This window comes from Platalea leucorodia (genome assembly GCF_965183815.1).
Source record: "Platalea leucorodia genome assembly, chromosome: 4".
Classification (NCBI taxonomy): Eukaryota; Metazoa; Chordata; class Aves; order Pelecaniformes; family Threskiornithidae; genus Platalea; species Platalea leucorodia.
The window spans coordinates 12,121,287-12,140,543 of NC_138826.1; the positions used below are offsets into that span (position 1 = coordinate 12,121,287).

General features: G+C 45.3%; 1 protein-coding gene across 1 annotated transcript in view; it reads right to left on the bottom strand.

Moving 5' to 3' along the window:
• RBM20 (RNA binding motif protein 20) overlaps positions 1–4,932 on the bottom strand; it is a gene marked incomplete at its 5' end in the record, with an annotated part of 103,508 nt that extends 98,576 nt beyond the window's left edge. The window contains one exon of the mRNA XM_082308382.1: positions 4,790–4,932. Within this exon, the coding sequence (XP_082164508.1) occupies positions 4,790–4,932 (143 nt within the window). The remainder of the gene's footprint in view (positions 1–4,789) is intronic.
• Between the last annotated feature and the right edge of the window lie 14,325 nt (positions 4,933–19,257).

The window sequence follows — 19,257 nt, forward strand, 5'->3', positions numbered from 1 at the left end:
ACACGTTTGGTACACACATTTTAAGTCCTGATTTTAATGTCAGGTGAGACTTTCCTTAGACCTCACCTGACATTAAAATCAGGACTTAAAATGTGTGTTTCGTAACACACAGAGACGATGAATGGGAAACACAAGGAGTTGTTTAATAGCGTGGGTTTAGTTCCCACATTATCTGGCGAGTCACACACCATGAAGTCTGCTTTTTCAGCTCCTGTCCTCCCTTGTTTTGGTAAGGCTTCTCAGCTAAGACAGCTACAGCACTTTCTGGTTTGTTTTCATGTCCATTCAGGGCCATTACAGTTGTTACAACACAAACTCGATGAGTTTTCAGGGCTCTGTCGGGTAGGGAAGCAACTCAGATTTTGGAGATGAACTTTAAAAGGCAAATAAATATGGAAAGCCTGGATCACTAACAGTAAGAAGAGAAACAGTAAAACCAGTGTTTCTCCTAATGTCCCCTTGTTAAGTATCAGTTTAGCCTTTGCCATGTATGCCAAACTATTTGCCATGACTAATGTATATAATGGGAGTACATTTCATATTTTATCTCTCCTGAGAGACTTTGAGTTGGGAAAAAAAAAGAGAAAGAAAAAAGAAAAAGAAAACCCCACACTTTACACAAAATAAACACGAGGAAGAAATCAAAAAGCACATGCTTAAACATAACGGGTTCAAGCTTAAAAAAAAAAAAAAAAAGTTGCAGGTTATTTTTCCCAACAAGTTTCCTCCTTGCTGCTATAGGAAATCAAGGAGTCAAAGCATTCAGCACCAGCCTGCTTACTCCTGTCTGCCCCCAGAACTGGCACAAACTGATGACGACTCGGGCGCAGATGTTGGAAATTCCATCTTCCTTCCAGAGGAGCTCAAAATCTCCAGGGCACAACCCCTTAGGAAAAAAAATATTAACTTGGTTTTTTCCCCCCATTGTTTTAAGATGTCTTTATTCAATCTGTAAAACAAATGTATGCTCCTATATCAGCACAGGGAGTTAAAAATCGCTCCATTTCCACTGGACAGATATTACCCATGACAAATCATTAGAACCGAAAGCATGAAACCAGCCATTAAAACATACAAAGAGATTGCATTTCAATACAATTAGGTCTCCTATAATTACGGAGTTTACTTGCAGCATGTTTCAAGGGAGAAGTTTCACAGAAAGCACTCTTCGTGCAACATCTTTATAGTTAGCCCACAGCCACCATTCAGTCCTTTCTCTCAGTTATTTCCAGCTAGTTGCTCCATCAGACTGCAATGAATCACACACCTGGAATTATTAATAGGAGTCTCCACTCTCTCATGCTGCTTAGGCACTCCAGCCAATCTAACAGCAGGTGCTAAAATTTGTCACACACTGGGCTGTCATCTAAAAATTACATTTTGCAATACCACCTCCAAATTATAAATAAAAATCTTCTCATAAGAGCAGACTTACCTAAAGGGGGGGGAACAAACCAACAACCAGCAGTTCCAAAAATGTATTAAAACCTTTCTTGTGCAGAACAGGTATTTGAGGTCTCTTCAGAAGTTTCCCATACGTGTTTCACTTGCTGGTGCTACAGGCCCTACCCTGCATTTCCACTCCTTCCCCACAACCGCAGCAGAAACCGGTTCTGAACACTAACCAACACCATCACCACCGTCCTTCTTCTTCTCAGTCTTCTGCTTTATTTCATATGCAAGCATACGGTTTTGTAAGTCATCCTCCAGAGTGTGTAAATTCAGGTTTCCCTTCCCCACCAGCTTTTCATTCTCGGCTCTACAACTTAAGGGCTTTGACTGCAATAAGGCTTTTACTGTTGGAAAATAAGAAGTATCTTCCCATCAAACATCACAACAACCTGTGCAGATAGAAAGCTTTAACTGCCCTGTAAATCTTACGACTGGACCTTTATTATCAACTGAATTGACGTTGTCACTCGGGAAAAATACAACATGTAAACAGCATATTTCAATTTATATCTTACTGTATTTGGGTACTATCAGCAAGGAATTTCAAACTAGGGATTCGGTTATATTTTAATATTAAAATTACATTATAAATGTTAAAACAGAGAGACATTTAAAGAATATGGTACACGCTACCTGCGTTGCACGAGTTCAGCCAATGTAGCTGCTACCAAAAACAATTCAGATCTCCGGTTTTGCTAAATTTTAATCCTTGTTCAATGCTCAGCGTTCACAGTGAAAATTTATCAGCTGCCCACGTAGGAAGTCATTTTTTTTAATTATGTTGGTCTTCACCTAACACCTGTAAAAATTTCTAACAAAAGTACTGGGGGGAAGAAAGAAGGAAACCAGAGAGCTTTTTACGTTTAAACGGTAAAAGGAAAAATAGAGGTGTTGAAACAGGGAGGTCCAGTTAAACACCACACAATGTTCTGACCTACACCGCTCTGAAGTAGCATTCTAAAACTGCACACTTGTTTACTGCAGCTCGCAAAGCAAAAAGATGGCAACTGTTAAAAAAAAAAAAGTCAGGAAAATCAAAATGCTCGGGAAAAGAGGTCAACGTTTTCTTTCCTAGTAATGAAACCGCAACTTCATTTTGTAGAAGAATCACTGCTTTCCTTTCCATCTTATTTTGCCAGTCATAACACCTGTTCTAGCACATTAGAAATAAATTCAGAGGAGCAATTTAAGATATTCCCTAACATCTCACTTGCTAACAATCACTGAATACCCAATTCAGACTGCAAAACACCGAGTTATTATCAGTAAACCAAAATATAATTTGCCTGTGTTTCCAATTAAAGGCAGGGTGGAGGTTCATTAATTATCAGGTAAACACAGAGGCGCACACCAAATTATGCCGCATGGTTGCAAAACCGTATGATCAAGTTGCAAGACCATAGATGGAGACGTTCGATATTTGCCATTCTGCATCACATTACCAGGACAAAGAACGGTCAGAACATGGCACCTCTCTCCTTCCATTAAAGACAGGCTTGAAAGGAAACCATTTCAAGTTGCCCTACCTATAATTTGCTAGCAGGCACGACCGGCAAGACCGCGATGCCTTTGTACATAACATGCGCCGCATTAGAAATACAATCATAAAGTAGTCTCGACAGCTTCACCTATCTGACTTGCAATACACGTCCACATAAAGTCTTGATTAACATGAAAAAAAAGGGGCATCTTTAGAGACCAGAGTTTAAAATTTAAGACTGATTTTGCGTAAGTGTAAATTACCTTCTGGTTGCACAATAATTCACGTGTAGCACTGCAGCTGCCCAGCGGACTTAGGAAGCCACCATTAATGTTTCAGTTTCAAGGCAAACTCCCAAGTCTATACTTACAATTCGGAATAAAAACGTGGGTAACAAGAACGGTTAACGTTTTCATGATTAAGTTACAAAACACGACTTAAAAGCAAACAGACAAAAAGAAAACAAAGCATCAAGAAATTCACGGGCCACACTCCACAGCAACTTTAGAAGTCCAGTTTCATACATACTTATAAAAGATAACACGATTCCCAACTTAAAATAAGGTTCATACTCCAAGTTTGCTGTAACGCTAAAGCATACATGCACATATATATTTATATACGTGCACGCATGTATTTTGCAAATACAAGTGAGAGAACCGAAAGCGTCTCCTCGGTTAGTTACGTTGTTGGGTTTTGTTGACAAAGGGATAGAGGAGATGCCTAAGCCAGCGCCTCTCAGAGAGGGGCTGCTGCAGGAAAGCAGCGCAAGCCCAGCTGCGAGGCCGGCGCAGCTCAACAGTGCTTTGTCATACCGGCGCTTTGCTTGACGGCCGGACACGGGCTCAGTCCAGTCGGTGGCCTGGGACATAATGTCACAAGCGTTTCTCAACCTACGCCGCTGCGCAGCGCCCAGCGTCCTGCTCGTCAATTCAAGCAGTAAATCTTAAAGTAATATAAGGCAAGTCTATCAGCTCCGTAACTGGGCATTCGTTAGTAGATTTACTGCTCTGTTAAAAGCCCCTATCTCTTTTAACACGTTACAACTTGAGAAAAATCAGATTCAGTGCACGCAACCATCTTGAATCGGCACAGATCAACTTCTGTGTTACTCATGCTTCACGTACGAACTACGGAGCATTCGGTTTGTCTTCAAGCTTCTCATTTAGCCCGAAAAGTATCGCTCACACCACTGCATCTATGTGGCAAAAGTACTTTTTCCCTCTCTTTCTTTCCGGATGGAAAACGAAACAGCAAAATGCCATTCGCATCGTTGCCCTCGTTCATCAGCCTTCCACGCAGGCACAGGCTACTTTTTCTGTGACAGTTTTGCAGAGATGCGACCGCTTCTGGCACAAGAGGAGCCCCCTCGCCCCAGGCCTGGCGAGGAGACGCCTCAGCCCGCCAGCGGGGCAGCGGCTGCGGGGCAGCGGCTGCGGGGCCGGGCACACGGCAGCGACCGCGGAAAGGCGAAGGGAAACTTTCCCGACCGGGCTCCGGGCGGCGCGGACCCTCTCGGCTGGAGGAAACGCGGTGGCGGGGCGAGCCCCGGGAAAACCGACAGGAGCGGCTTTTCGGGCAGAAAACTTCTGCTGGGCAGCGGGACCGGTGCCGGTCCTCGGGGGGGTACGCGCCCCGCATCAGCGGGGACGGCCCCTGCGCCGGGCGGCGGAGGCGCGGCTCAGCCCCGCGGGGCACCGCTCGCCCGGCGCCGGGGCCGGGGCCGGGGCCGGGCCGCCCTCCGCCCGCCGGGCTGTCAGTCTGGGCGCGGGGGAGGGCAGGGGGGAACCGCCGCCGGGGAGGGAGAGCGACCCGCGCCCGCCCTCCCGGCCCGGCGGAACGCGGGGCGGCTCTTACTTGTGGAGGAGCTGGGGCAGGCTGGGCGGCGGCGGCATCCCTCGGCCGGGGCCCCGGCTGGGGGCCCCGCTGCGGGCATCGCTCTCCGGCGGGTCAGCGCCGCGGGGGGCCGGGGCCTGGCTCATGGCAGCGGCGGGGACCATGCGGGGAGGCCGCTGCGGCGGGAGGCGCGGGCGGCCGCGCAGCCCTGCGCCGCGGCAGCGGGAAGGAAGGCGGGAGGGAGGGAGGGAGGAGGGGGCAGAGCACCGGCCCCGGAGGCAACCGCGCTCCCCCCGCCGCCCCCCCCCCGCCGGGCTGCGGCCGGGCTGGCGACGGCGGGACAGGCAACCCCCTGCGGCTGCGCCCGCCCTGCGGGAGGGCCGCCGCTACCGGCCGGGGGCGGCCGGCGCCGCACGGCAGCCTCGGCGCTGCTGCCGGGGACGGAGGGGCGGGCGGCGGCCCCGGCCCGGCCCGGCCCGGCCCGGCCCCCCCCACCTGCCCGCCGGGCCCCCTCCCTCCCGCCGCCGGCACCTGCCCGGCGGAGCGGCCCCCGCCCCGGGCGGCTCCGCCCGGTGCCGGCCGGGGCGCACCTGGCCGCGGCCGGGGCTGGGCTGCGGGAGGGAGGGCGGCGTGGCAAGGAGCGAGCGGCTCCGGCGGTGGTTTACAAACACCCAATCTTTCCCCTTCCCAAGGGCAGGGGGAAAAAGCGCACGTGTTATTTTCATCCCTCACCAGTAGCACCTCTGCAGAAATGTTATTAGTCACTTATCAGACACAGGCTCTGTCAGCTGATGCAAAACGGGAGAGGAGCGTACGCCCCAGCCAACAATACAAACCTTCTCGAGTAACAGAGCCATCCCTAAAGCAAATCCCCGGTCTGGGCCCAACCAAACGACCTGCTTTTAATAAAGGATCGTCAGCCTTGGGCTCCCCCTGTCCAACCACGTGCGTTAGCGGGATCAAGACCTACCCAGCAAGGCTTTACCCGCTGCTGTAATAACACCGGATTAAGGACTGGAATTGCCGCATGATGATACGGTGTGACAAAAAGGTTTTACCTGCACGTGTGTTGGGAGGACATTTCAGATGACCGATGGAGCAGAAATTGCGCTGCTCGTACCAAATAAGTAACACTAAAACGTTCCTTCCAGGTCTTCTTGCTCCCTTTGTAGCGGGCTCTGCCTGTTAGGGATGAGCCAAAGACCATTTCAGTACTTGCTCCTGTGCTGGCTCTGGGTGCCATGCACCCTGCCCCCAACACACACACACGCACACTTACGCACCGAGGAAAGCAGAAACATCCTGGCCTCTTTGAAAAATAAATCCTAATTCAGGAGAAAGATTAATTCTGGAGGGGGTCAGGTTCTCCTCCCCTCTGCACCTGGCATAGTCATTTACAAGTATGCGGCCTTGTAAATGGGTACAAAATACTACCACTGGAAAATTTTAAGTTATTCGCATTTATCACGTACTTTGCACTTTGCAGATGGAGAGCACTAACCAGGTGCAAGGCAGTGGAGAATCAGGCCGTATTTCAGTTGCATGGTAACTTAGTAGTAAAGTAACACCAAACACACCTGCAAATGAATGGCAATCAGTACTTAGAATCAGAATCGTTAAGGTTGGAAAGGACTTCTGAGATCATCGAGTCCAACACACACTGTATTCTGAGAAATGCAAAAACCAGCTTCACATCCTTTCCCCCAAGGAAGAAAACTTTGCAATATTATTTGTTTCTGGTTCAGTGAGGGCCAAGGGGTGGTCAGCGCTGTGTAGCTAACAGATGGCTGATCTTCCAGCAAAGGAAAGATAAGATCTGGCAGACAGGTGAGGCAACGCATGGAAACAAAAAGTTTGGCATGCAGTGCTCCATTTGCCTGAGGTTTAAAGTGAGTCTCAGGTGTCCGCTGATCACCCACAGAAAAAGTGGCTTTGTGTGAATCTCCTTCGTGTTACAGCAGCAGAGAAAGCCCTTGAGAGACCGAGGGACAGCCACTTTCTGCTGCCTGTAATTATTTGAGGAAGCGAAAGATGGTGACTCATGGCCCAGAGGGCAGCAAGAGCCCAGCTATGACACTAATGCACGGCCCTGGATTAGGAGGTGGATAGTTACAAGAACGTGTTACTTCGCGCAGACAGTTATATTACATCACTCGTAAAAATGGATCAAGTGTGTTTTACTAGGCACTACTATTTCTGCATTTAATACATACAGTGTACAACTCGGCATTCAGACTCAGCATGGGGTCTTAAAACTCCGCAAAGATTTTCTCCATTCACTCTCTTTAAAGCCACAGTCCTCATCCCCATGCCTGCCTTTTGTCAAGGTTTTTTCCCTCTTTTTCTGCCATACCACGCTGTTTGGCTTGGCACGATCCGGCGTGGCAGAGGCACTGAGCCCCCTCACCCCTGGCTGGTCCCTGCCTTACCAGAAGGCACTAACACAAGGCTCACGTGGATGGGGAGGTATTTCACTGGTTGTCCTACACGGCAATGAACGGGTGGGTGTATTACTGCTTGTGAACAAGCACAGGCTGACTAAGGTTCATGGACTCTCTTATTCAAGAAATCAACATAAACAGTTTTCTGTCCAAGCCTTACAGTATTTCTGGAGCGCTGCCATAAGAGAGGAAGAACAGTAGCTGGGCCAAACACCGTATTTTTAGGATCTGGATTTTGCAGTAGAACTGTACAAATGCAAGCTGCTGTACCAGTTCCTCTTCTCCTAATACAGAACGCGGTTACTTACGCACATGGAGAAATCCTACCTGCAGGTTTTCTCCCTCGGCTAGAGTCGCATTCTGTGTTAGTGTAACTGTCAGCTAATGGTGATTTTGGCAATGAACTTGGCAAACAGCTGACTTCCCTGTTGCTGATGTCCAATTTATTAAATGCCCATGATTTTAAATTAAAACTGTTGATTTTTTTCAAAGTATCTATGCCATGGGTGTTAATGAGCGCTCATGCAAAGAACACTCCTAGCTAATCATTTCAGCGGAGATTAATATGCTTACTGCATCTCCAAATATGATTAAAAACAAACCCCACCTTTTACAATGCCGTTTTTGGTTTTCCAGCTGTAGGAGTCTGCATGCTAAGACTGAAATCCTGATCTAACTGCTGTTTCAACTTGCATGAGTATAAATCAGATGCAGCTCTCTGGTGTACATGAACTCACAGCCAGAATATTTAATTTTTAGGAGGGTAGATTAACAAAGGCACAGGCAGAACCCGGGAAAAAGAAAGGGACCATAAAGTAGAAAAGTGATGGAGCCAGGCGCGCAGAGGATACTGTGTCTCCAAATAGTTCAGCGTCAAATAACAAAAATAGCTATAACTTCATTGCTTCAAGACCTCAATTAACCATAGAGTTACACAGTAGCAAGGAAACACATCTAAGAATAAAAGATTATATCAAGTCAATATGCCTCTGAGTCCAACTAAGACCTTTCTTTGGTTCGTGCCTCAACCTGTCTGTTTCTCTGTGACCTGAAATTTAATCTTTTGTGAATTCAATACCCTAAATGTAATCCTCTGTGAAATTAATATATAATCAACCCCCCATTATCAGGGGAAACAGGGGGTTGAAAAAAACTGAAAGATGGAATACCTAGATAATACAAGTACCTCTGGGCCAGGGTTGGCCTGTTCATAAGCACTGTGCCCTAGCGTAAAGATCCTGCTCAGTTAAGCCGCAAAGTGCAGAACCAGTTTAGGTACCACTCTGTGTGTAACATGGCTTATTCCCAAACTGGGTGAGGCATCCAGAAATAATGGAGAGTAAACTCTGTTTTTTTACTGTTAATACAGTGCACAGGAATTTTAATTCATGTTTATAAAGTGTGATCTAGGTAGTGTGATGGTTCTACAAGCAGCAATAAAATAGTCATTAAAATACAAAAATGATCTCATGAAGAATAAGATGTCAGCTCTTAAATGGGATTGAAGTAACACAAGTATCCAGTTGCAGGAATAAAAAACTTCATCTAGGTCGAATGGCAACATCGTACTTCTTAACATACCGTGGAGGGAGGCAGGAAAGCACTCTGTTACTCGGCTTCCAAAATTAATGAAGGAAAATACCTACAAATTCCAGAAAAAGGATGAAAAACATTTCAGGCCTGGCAGATTATGATTATTAACACATGAGCTTTTCCCAGGTTACACTGAACCCTGTTTCTGGAGCTTGCTGTGCGTGTTTGCTTGTTGTTCTCTCTGGTCATTGTTTGCATAGAGAAGCCGAAGACTGAAGCAGAAATTTCCAGTGCCTGGGTATATGAAATCTGCCTTCTGGGTGAGTCTCTATTCACTTCTATGAGCTTTTGCTATCAGCTTCTCCTGAAAAATATTTCAGTTAGCACCATTTTTCACTTGTTCCTTTTTGGTGATTTTCTTTTTACTGGATGTGAATGGAAACAGGTGGCCACAACTGGTAAGTTCTTCTGCAGTTACTCTTGCTTTGCTTTTTCCTGCACCTGCGTGTACTCCGCTGCCCGTGACTGCGTGTCAGTGGAATGGCGATGCTCAGAAATACTCAGGGTACATTCACAAAGGACCAGGTAAAATTTAGCTCAGGGTCACAGGTTGCTTTATAAGCAAACAAACAAAAAAAAAATTGTCTGACATTTGAAAGTACCAGAAAGTTTCCTAATGGTTTGAAAGGAAAGTACAGGGGATATTTAGTGCGTTAAAAAGTATTTGGCTATAGAGCTGGTGTTTCTATAGGGGAAGAGCAGACCTGAAGAATTTGACTAAACACATTAGGTTGGAAGCAGAATAATCACCTCGTGAACTGTCATGAATGATGCACCGAGAAAGACAGCCGTGTTCCAGATCTGCGAAAGGAGAAAGACAAAACTCAAGAGCTGGACTGACTGCTGCAGTGATGATCATATGCCTTCAAGATTCAAGCAGATCAAGGTGCAAAAGGATAACCTTTGGAGACAAGCTAGCAGACACTCAACCATGGATAGCTGAGACTTTCAAATATGCCAGGGCAGCCAGGTAATGAAAGGAAAATACTGCAGAATTTTAGTCCTGATGCAGAACAATGTGGAATAAATTAAGGTTGCCCTTTTGCATTTACCATGAAAAGCTGTACACCCCCTCAGCACCTCAAGCCGGTGACAGTGTAATCCTCAATTCACATATTGTAAATTTAGAAAAGATTGGAATGTGCAACTGATCATACCTAGGATGTTTACACTTGCTGTTTGATCCCAAAATACTGGCTTATGTCATTAATAGCTTGTGTCATGCTCCTTTCTAGCTTCAGAAATGGCAAATGTTTACCATTGTAACTAGGTTAGCCAACTGCTTAAAGAAGAGCAAAAAGGAAGCAAAGAAAGCACAATTGGCACAGTAAAAAATGAATGTTAAATTACCTGAGGAAAAACTGTGCTTTTTAAAAAATCCTTGATGTTACTTTTGACTCTTAAGATAACCCAAACATGCATGTTAATAACCCAACTTATCTTTCCATGCCTTCACTATTACATACTTCATTTCATATCATGGCATAACTGGTCTGTTTCCAGTCACTCTCACCTCTGGTTCTCATCCTCCATGACCCCAGAAGCCCAAGAGAATTTACAATAATTGCTTATTTATTTGTTTACCCCACCCCTTTCTAATGCATGTGTGCTTATATTGGGAACTTTTTCTTCTCATCCCCAAAGTTGTGGATAATCACTAGTACCCCTTTACTATCAGTGAATATAGCCATAATTCATATATTTAGTAGAGATTTTACTTCAGTCATTTTTAATTTTTAAGCATATTAGATTAGAAATAATATCCAGCCCTTAAAAAGCTTAATTTTTCAAGCTTTTCAATACTAATTCTTCTTTATGTGCATGCAAGTTCTATGAATGCATGTAGAGCTGGAGGCAAAGTCTAAACCTTAATGGTTTCTTTCCCTGTGGAAAAACACTGAGTTTTGTAGAACTGCTGAGTACCATTTGATAGGGATGAATACTACTGACGCTTAAGGACAAACTGAACATAATTTAGAATGCAAAGTAGGGCATTTTAAAATTTTGTATTAAGACAACTGATTTCTAAAAGTATGCCTAAATAGTTCCGTACCAAACACTGTACATCTTATGCGCCTATAACTGATATTTGGCCATGGCGATTTTATCATCTTGTAGAGTTGGGCCCTTATTAACCAAGCAAAACATTAACTTCATCATAAAAGTCCTGCATGAATTTTGCTGCAAGTTATTTTAGTATCAAACCAAACCCCTCTTCACTTGGAGACGCACTTGATTATTGATAGCTCTTGTACACTGCTACTGATGCTGAACACCAGCAGGGACTAAGCTGAGCATTTAAAGCATCTGGGTTTTAAAAAAAAGAAAGAAGAGTGGGTAGCTATCAAGAAAACCTTGTATTTCCTTAAGAAGTACAGTCCATGGGGGTTTTGTGCTTGGCCTGCTGTCTCCAACACAAAATCAGATTTATTTTTTTATTATTATTTTTCTGATGAAAATTTTCTCAGATCCACATATTGGAAACCTCTGGCGACTGACAGAGTTATCATACCTAAGTTCTGCTTTGGTGTCCTTAGAGCCCAGCATGTGATGGGCAACAGGAAAAGATAAATATCACTGAAAGTAGCCAGGGATGAGAGACCTGTCCCTGTCAGGAAGGCTGGTCTGGACTAAAATGACTGAAACACACTGATCTGGTCGATGGCAAATGGATCTATTCCTGGGACCAAAAGATGTTCTGCAGGACTGAGTTTTTGACAGGCCACTTGCCCAAGGCCCGGCTGCCGCCGGGCAGGTGCCGAGCTTGTGCGGTGGAGGGCCAGGGCTGCAGTGCCTCCCAACGGAGCGAGGGAGGGCTCCTTCCCCCTGCTCCGCTGACAAACTGCAAAGCTGTGGTGTTACATGTCAGCACTTGCATTGCGGATCTCCAGAGACAAACCAGGAATGTTCCGCGTGCCAGACAGTGGCATTGAGCCGCTACATTGAGACAACCTTCCTGAGGGAACCGTGGGCCCCGAGCGAACGAGAAAAGCGGGGAATCCACTGATGTTCTGACCCGCAGCCGTGTAACGAGAGGCAGCCTGCCGCAGTGAGGCCAGCTCTACAGCTGAAAGAGAAGATGCCTTGCAAAAACGTGCTAAATCCATGCACCATTTGCTGCATAGATACTACACTGATTTGAAACAACTCGCATGGCATTTAGCTAAGGTAGGTGAGACTATATGTCCCTAAAGTCTGAGGTATGCTTTCATCAACATTCATGGTGAGCCTGAAATTATTTGATGATGTTTATCGTCATCTGGAATGCTTCCAGTGGAAAACATGATCTTGCTGACCTGGAATCTAACTCAGATCCTGCGACCTATATATTCGGAGTAAGAGTCAACAGACAAATTCACATTGACATTTAATGCAGACAAGCAAAGGACCCTGGAGTTACCTGAAATGATCTGCTCACCTGTTGAGCTCATCTTCTAAAATTAGCCTTTCAGTTCAGAACCTACAGTTCTTGCTTGTTTCACTGAACTACCACAGCTCCTAACCTTTCTCCAGGTCCTTCCCCTTTTGAAAAGCTAAAAGGGCTTTTAAAGTCATATTCCTGCTGGGAATCTGAAGAACATCCATTGGATTGTAGAAATAGATTTTGTAAATAATTATCACAGGGACTGAAAAATGACAAAGCAGTCTTGAGAGACAGACAATTATGGAAAGAAAAAAAAAACATTATTGTAACCATGGGGAAGAAAAGTAACCATTATTATCTGTGATGACAGATTAGTTTATTGAAACATATGACATCTGGGATAGGGAAATAGTAACAATAAAAAAACTTTGACTTGAACTCTGGAGGGCTTCTCCTTTGTTACTTCCCACGTTAGCAGCAAGTTTGCCTCTTTCTTTTATCAGCATCTTGTGAGAAAAGGAACAGCAAGGACAAATATTGGGATAAAAAGAAACAGGAATGGAATAGCAATAACTCATGGTCACAGGTAACACAGCAAAAGCTTCACTGTCTCAGAAAACATTCTTAAAAGAAAACTACTGACACACTGTTGATGAGGCTACATGAAGATGCATGCACAGCTTCTTGGAAAACTTCACTCACAGCTGGTATGAGTAGTTTGCTGTCAAACCAGAAAGGCGTGTCATTTGGGAATCTGTAAGGGTTAAGTCCTTTTCCTATATTGTTATTTGACAGTCTGGGTAACAGAACAGATCACACATTTGCAATCTGCATGTGGGGTAAGGTGCTGTAGGCAAACTGGAGCAGAGTTTTCAGAATGATTTGGAGAGATCGGATAAACAGTCTGAAAAACACAGGATTCAACTGAGCAAGGACAGGTGCTAAGTCCTGTACTTAGGAAGGGAAAATATATTGTCTGGGAAAGTACAGGATGGGGAATGACTAGACGGATAACAGTTGTTCTGAATAGGTCTTGGGGAGTATTACAGAGGATCAGAGCTGAACATGAGTCGACAATATCATGCTGTCACAAAGAAGGCATCCATCAACCTGAGCTGTACAAATAGGAGTTTTGTCTGACGTAATTCCCTGGTGATAAGGCCTAAGTAAGACCACTACATCCCGTTTGGCAGTTGCACTTTAAGTACAAAGTGGATTGAACAATCCAGAAGAAAATATAGGACTAATCAAAAGCCTACAAAAGGAGAGCCACAAGAAAGTATGATGAAAAGGGTATTGTTCAGTCTAGAAAGGAGAAGACTGAAGGCAGAAAATAACCTTTAAAGAAGAACAGAATAAATTGTTTTTGATACCCAGGGTGGAGAAGACGGAAGAAAGCAGACTTAAATTAAAGCAACAGACGTTCAGATTAAACCTCCTAATGGCAAATGAGAGAGTATGCCAAATTTTGAAACCTCTGACACTAGCAGTTTTAAAAATAGGTTGCACAAAACATCTGTCAGGAATGATTTAAACATGATCCACCTTTGGGGCAGGAGGAGGGATTAGATCACTCCTAGGTGTCCCATTTTGCATGACTACAGGAGCGAGCTGACTCTGGGGTGGCAATCAAACATGCAAAATCCCTTGGAAAGCACGAAGTGCAAAAGTTGATATAACTTGTGTAGTTTGCAGGCTCCAGCAATTCTTCACAGTCCTTACAAGTCCACGGTTCAGGACGTTTTAACACAGCCAACAGTTTATGTTAATAAATGGCAAGACCACAGATCTAAAGAGGGTCTTGAAGGTGATTAATAGATACAGTCAAAGTAAGAAAGAAGAAGAGGCTGTTTTATTAGGGAGAGAGACAGAAGCAGAGATCACACAAACATTTTAAATATTTGTATTTGTACCTAGTAAGAAGGTAAGTCATGGAGTGTCTCTAAGAAATGCATGCCTCTCCCAGACACAGAAGCCATTGCAGGCACAGGCCCTTAAAAGACAACAAGATTTCACACATGGAATATGTCTTAAATTCAGCTCCATCCAGGAAGCCCTGAAGCAGAGGCTAAGGAAAGCTTAGTTTAACTGACACTTGTTTAAGTCCAAATTATTAAATATTTTAGCTAATAGGCAGTATCTGTTTAAGCAAGAGCCCTGAAGAAGCCATGTCTCCACATACTAAATATAAAATAAATACTGTCATGTCATGATACTCTGCACTTAAAAAGAATCCTGGCTGAACAGAGTCAGATGCTTTAATCCACTCATAAACCCAGCCCCTTTTCCCTCCACTGTTAAAAAAAGATGTGTGATAAGAATGTGGCTAGTAATCCCGGGGTGAAAGAAGTGGCATAAAACCCACCCATCAGTCACAGTCCACAAAGCTTTTACTTGGACTGCCCCTGGCTGTGATAACACATCATTACTAATCTTCCAAACATTACGCGCATACAATCTGGAATGCAAGAACTACCATACAGTCCATAAACAGGAGTGAAGCAAAGCCATCGGATTAGTTCAGTCTCAGGATTCAAGGAAAAAAACAAAACCACCCTTCAGTCAGGGAAAGTCCTTACCTGAAATCACTTATGAAATTAATTCTGATTTCCAGAAATGATCAGTTATAAAACTGGGAAAACTCACAGTAGTCTCCTTGAACCAAACAACAGACAATCCATTTTAGGCACTGAAAGCTCCCTTAGCTTTAGTAGTTTCCAAGGAAATTAATTAGATTGTAGTTACAATATACGGACTTTTCAAATTTTTTTTTTCTTTAATTTGGCACCTGCAGGACAAAAAGCTATAAAAAAGAAAAAGCAGCTTTTAAAATTGTACCTTTCCTCTCCTTTTTTTCCCCTTTCCATTTGTTTTTTCATAGGGAACTTGACATTTCACACAGCTTTTTCGAGTAAGCAGATCAATTGCTGAAAAAATGAAGCCTCAGGCAAACTTATCAATCAGCCCATGAGAAAGGTAACACTCCTGAAAGAATGGTATCAGTCATCTTCATTTTTCTCACAGTCACAGTTGTGTCCTTACCCTCTCAGTTTCAATATAGACACTAAAACTTTAAGCAGCGTTCCAGACATTAGAAGTCGAGAGAGAAGCAAGGAAACTTCTCAGGACACCTGTGATATAAACAAAAGACCAGTGATAAGAACAGACAGAGGGAAGGTAAGACAGCCCCCAAAGGAAAAATTTAATCCTGAATAGTTCCAGTTTGATAAAATTCTAAGTAATTAAAAATAGGTTCTTAGTAAAGAGAAATGCCAGGAAAGTTCAAACTCCTCTGTCTTTTCAGAGCATGAATTTGAACTGCAGGTTCCCATCTCTCCAAAGACACCTTAATTACAGTCTGCTGGGTTTCAGGACTGGTCTCTCTCTCTTTTTTTTTTTTTTTTGCGTTGAAGCTACTTTAGCTAATATAAACACACAAAAGGCAAAGCAGCAGGAATTCAATTCATATGCACATCACCTCTCCCTAGGTCTGACTTCTGGTGAAGCTTCCACATGATCAGAGGTTATTTTTCTTTCTCTTTGTTTTGGAATTAATATCTAAGGGTAAAACAGCTTCCTTCAGTTCTCAAAATATTCTCATAGAAGTTGGGTTTTGGGTCAAGCTGAAACAAAATGGAGTTTGGCCAATGACCAGAAGCAGTTCTTTGGGTGCAGTATTTGCTTCCAGGTGACCTTTTTGAGGTCTCCAGCTAAAATGCCCGTCCTTTCCTAGGATGCAGTTCCAGGACAATATATTATTTGGTTCACATTCTGAAAAACAACTTTCTGAACTTTTCATCAAGAAATTTGGCAGCTCCACACTGTGGAGAAGAGACATGAAGAAAGCAGGAGATCCAGCTGCTCTTCTTACATTTGCTTTTTCAGGACATATTATGGAGTAGGAGAAGCAATGGGGAAAAAAATGTCAGTATGGAACCAAGCATGCAGCCCTCTTCAGTACAAATGGGTGACAGGAGTTTGCTCAGCATGGCTTATATTATCATAGAATCATAGAATTGTTTGGGTTAGAAGTGACCTTAAAGATCACCTGGTTCCAACCCCCCTGCCATAGGCAGGGCACCTTTCACTAGACCGGGTTGCTCAAAGCCCCATCCAACCTGGCCTTGAACACTTCCAGGGACGGGGCATCCACAGCTTCTCTGGGCAACCTGTCCCAGTGCCTCACCACCCTCATAGTGAAGAATTTCTTCCTTATACCTAATCTAAATCTACCCTCTTTCAGTTTAAAGCCATTACCCCTTGTCCTATCACTATGCTCCCTTGTAAAAAGTCCCTCTCCAGCTTTCTTGTAGGCCCCCTTCAGGTACTGAAAGGCTGCAATAAGGTCTCCCCGGAGCTTTCTCTTCTCCAGGCTGAACAACCCCAACTCTCTCAGCCTCTTTTCATAGGAGAGGTGCTCCAGCCCTCTGATCACCTTCATGACCCTCCTCTGGACTCGCTCCAACAGATCCATGCCCTTCTTATGTCGGGGGCCCCAGAGCTGAATGCAGTACTCCAGGTAGCGTCTCATGAGAGCGGAGTGGAGGGGGAGAATCACCTCCTTTGACCTGCTGGTCACGTTTCTTTTGAGGCAGCCCAGGACATGGTTGGCTTTCTGGGCTGCAAGAGCATGTTGTCAGGTCATGTTGAGTTTCTCACCAACCAACAGCCCCAAGTCCTTCTCCGCAGGGCTGCTCTCAATCTGTTCTCCACTCAGCCCGTACCCTGACCTATGTGCAGGACCTTGCACTTGGCCTTGTTGAACTTCATGAGGTTCGCACGGGCCCACCTCTCCAGCCTGTCAAGGTCCCTCTGGATGGCATCCCTTCCCTCCAGTGTGTCAACTGCACCACACAGATTGGTATCACTGGGAAACTTGCTGAGGGTGCACTTAATTCCACTGTCCCTGTCACCGACAAAAATGTTAAACAGTGCCGGTCCCAATACTGACCCCTGAGGAATGCCAGTCATCACTGATCTCCACTTGGACATTGAGCTGTTGACCGCAACTCTTTCAGCGTGACCATCCAGCCAATTCTTTACCCACCAAGTGGGTCCATCCGTTGAATCCGTGTCTCTCCAATTTAGAGACAAGGATGTTGCACGGGACAGTGTCAAATGCTGTGCACAAGTCCAGGTAGATGACATCTGTTGCTCTTTCCTTATCTACCAATGCTGTAATGCCATCGCAGAAGGCCACCAAATTTGTCAGGCACAATTTGCCCTTAGCGAAGCCATGTTGGCTGTCATCAATAACCTCCTTATTTTCCATGTGCCTTAGCATAGTTTCCAGGAGGATCTGCTCCATGATCTTGCTGGGTACAGAGGTGAGGCTGACTGGCCTGTATTATACGCCCTATCTGGCTCGGCATCAACACCAAGCAGACAAGTCAGCCACGGACCCTTCCGAGAAGACCCTAAGTGCAAAAGGCATATGGGATTTGCAGGCAGCAGGAATTAAGGCTGCTCATCTTATACTGGCTGCAGCACACAAAGCTGCAGGCATCTTATATCCCAGGGAGCTGGGAATGAGGTAAGGAGATACAATCACTCTTAATCTTTTTCCTGGCCCAGCTACCTGAGGTTCAGCGGAGTCATCACCACAGGCACGTCAGAGTTAGGCAATGAGCTCCCTAGAAATTCTGCTTCACTGGCACCGATCGTGATGCTCAAACTGTCTATTAAACATTGCAGTCTGATAGCATACATTTATCTCTTCTTCCTCAACCGTATTTTCCAAGAAATCTCTTCTGCTCTGTTCTTGGTGTAGGCAGGAAAAGCCAAAAGCCCTAATTAACTTCTGATTGAACTTTCATTAACTTAAATATGTAGGGCTTGCAGCCATTATCACAGCCTGGAAGACAACAGATGTTAGATATGTTAAAGTAAGCTCGCACCAGCCTCACTAGGTAGCCTCAGGCAACCCAGGAAAATGTCAGTAAACTTTTACCTACCAACAAAGTCCTTTCTGAAGAGGAGATCCAAAAATTTTCAGAAATTAGTGGCTCCTTCTCCCTGTCCTCTGTGACTAAAAGCTTGGAAAAAATTGCAAACTCCATGTTGCATTTCCTTAAATTCCATCGTTTTTCCTGGTAATTCTTCTGCCTTATTAGTGCTATGTAAAAGCATTTTTCTGAGTCACCTGAACAACCTCCTGCTTTTTTCACATAGGACTTGGCTGAGCCATCAGTGACATAGCCGGGGGTGATCCATACCTAGCCTGTGCTGAGTGTGTCCAGCCGAGAGCTGCTAACGCTCACCCTGGCTTCCCAAACCACAGCTGCTGCTGGTGGTGAAGGCAACACAAGGCACAGGGCCTGTGAGCCCATCTCCTGCTGACAGGAGCAGCCTTCCTGCTGGGCCCTCGGTAGGGGGGTGCTGCACCAGGATGGGGGGAGGCGGTGGAAAGCTGCAGATTTTGCACCTTATTGCCTAGAGTGCTGAAGGACTAAGCAGGACTGGGAGCCAGAGGGGAGGCAGCCATGGCTAAAAAAAGGACAGAAGTTAGGAGATAAAGCATGGAGGGAGCCAAGGACTGGCTGGACTGCCAGGGTGGGGTCTCCTGGGTACCTCTTGGCAAAGCAGTAGCAAGCAAGCAAGCAACCAACCTGTGGGTAGGGAACCTCAGCTCTTCAGAGCCTCGAGAGGCATTCAGCATTCACCTCCAAGGCCCCTGCCTGAGCAGTGACGAAGCACTGCAGCAGAAACACCACCCTGGATGTGGAATTCAGCACAAACAGGCAACTCCAGCAAAGGACCTCAGAGAGACATAGGGATATGTGTGTGTGTGTGTATATATATATTTTTTTTTTTTAAAACCAGAACAGATGGCTAAGGCTCCACCCCACAAGGCACTGCCCAGCTCCTGTAGCTTGCAGAGTCTCTTGACAGCACCAAAACCATTGCTAGATCTTATAAGAGATTAGGGCAGCCAGAAGGACCCAGCCCAGGGGGTCTGAGGGTGCAGCACTCACCAGGAGGCTCCATCACCTCAAGGAAGTCGCCCCAGTTACACAAGTTACAGACAGCTCTGCCACTCCCCAGGCAGCGAGAACAGACCCCCTTTCCAGGGGAGCATCCACATAAAGGTA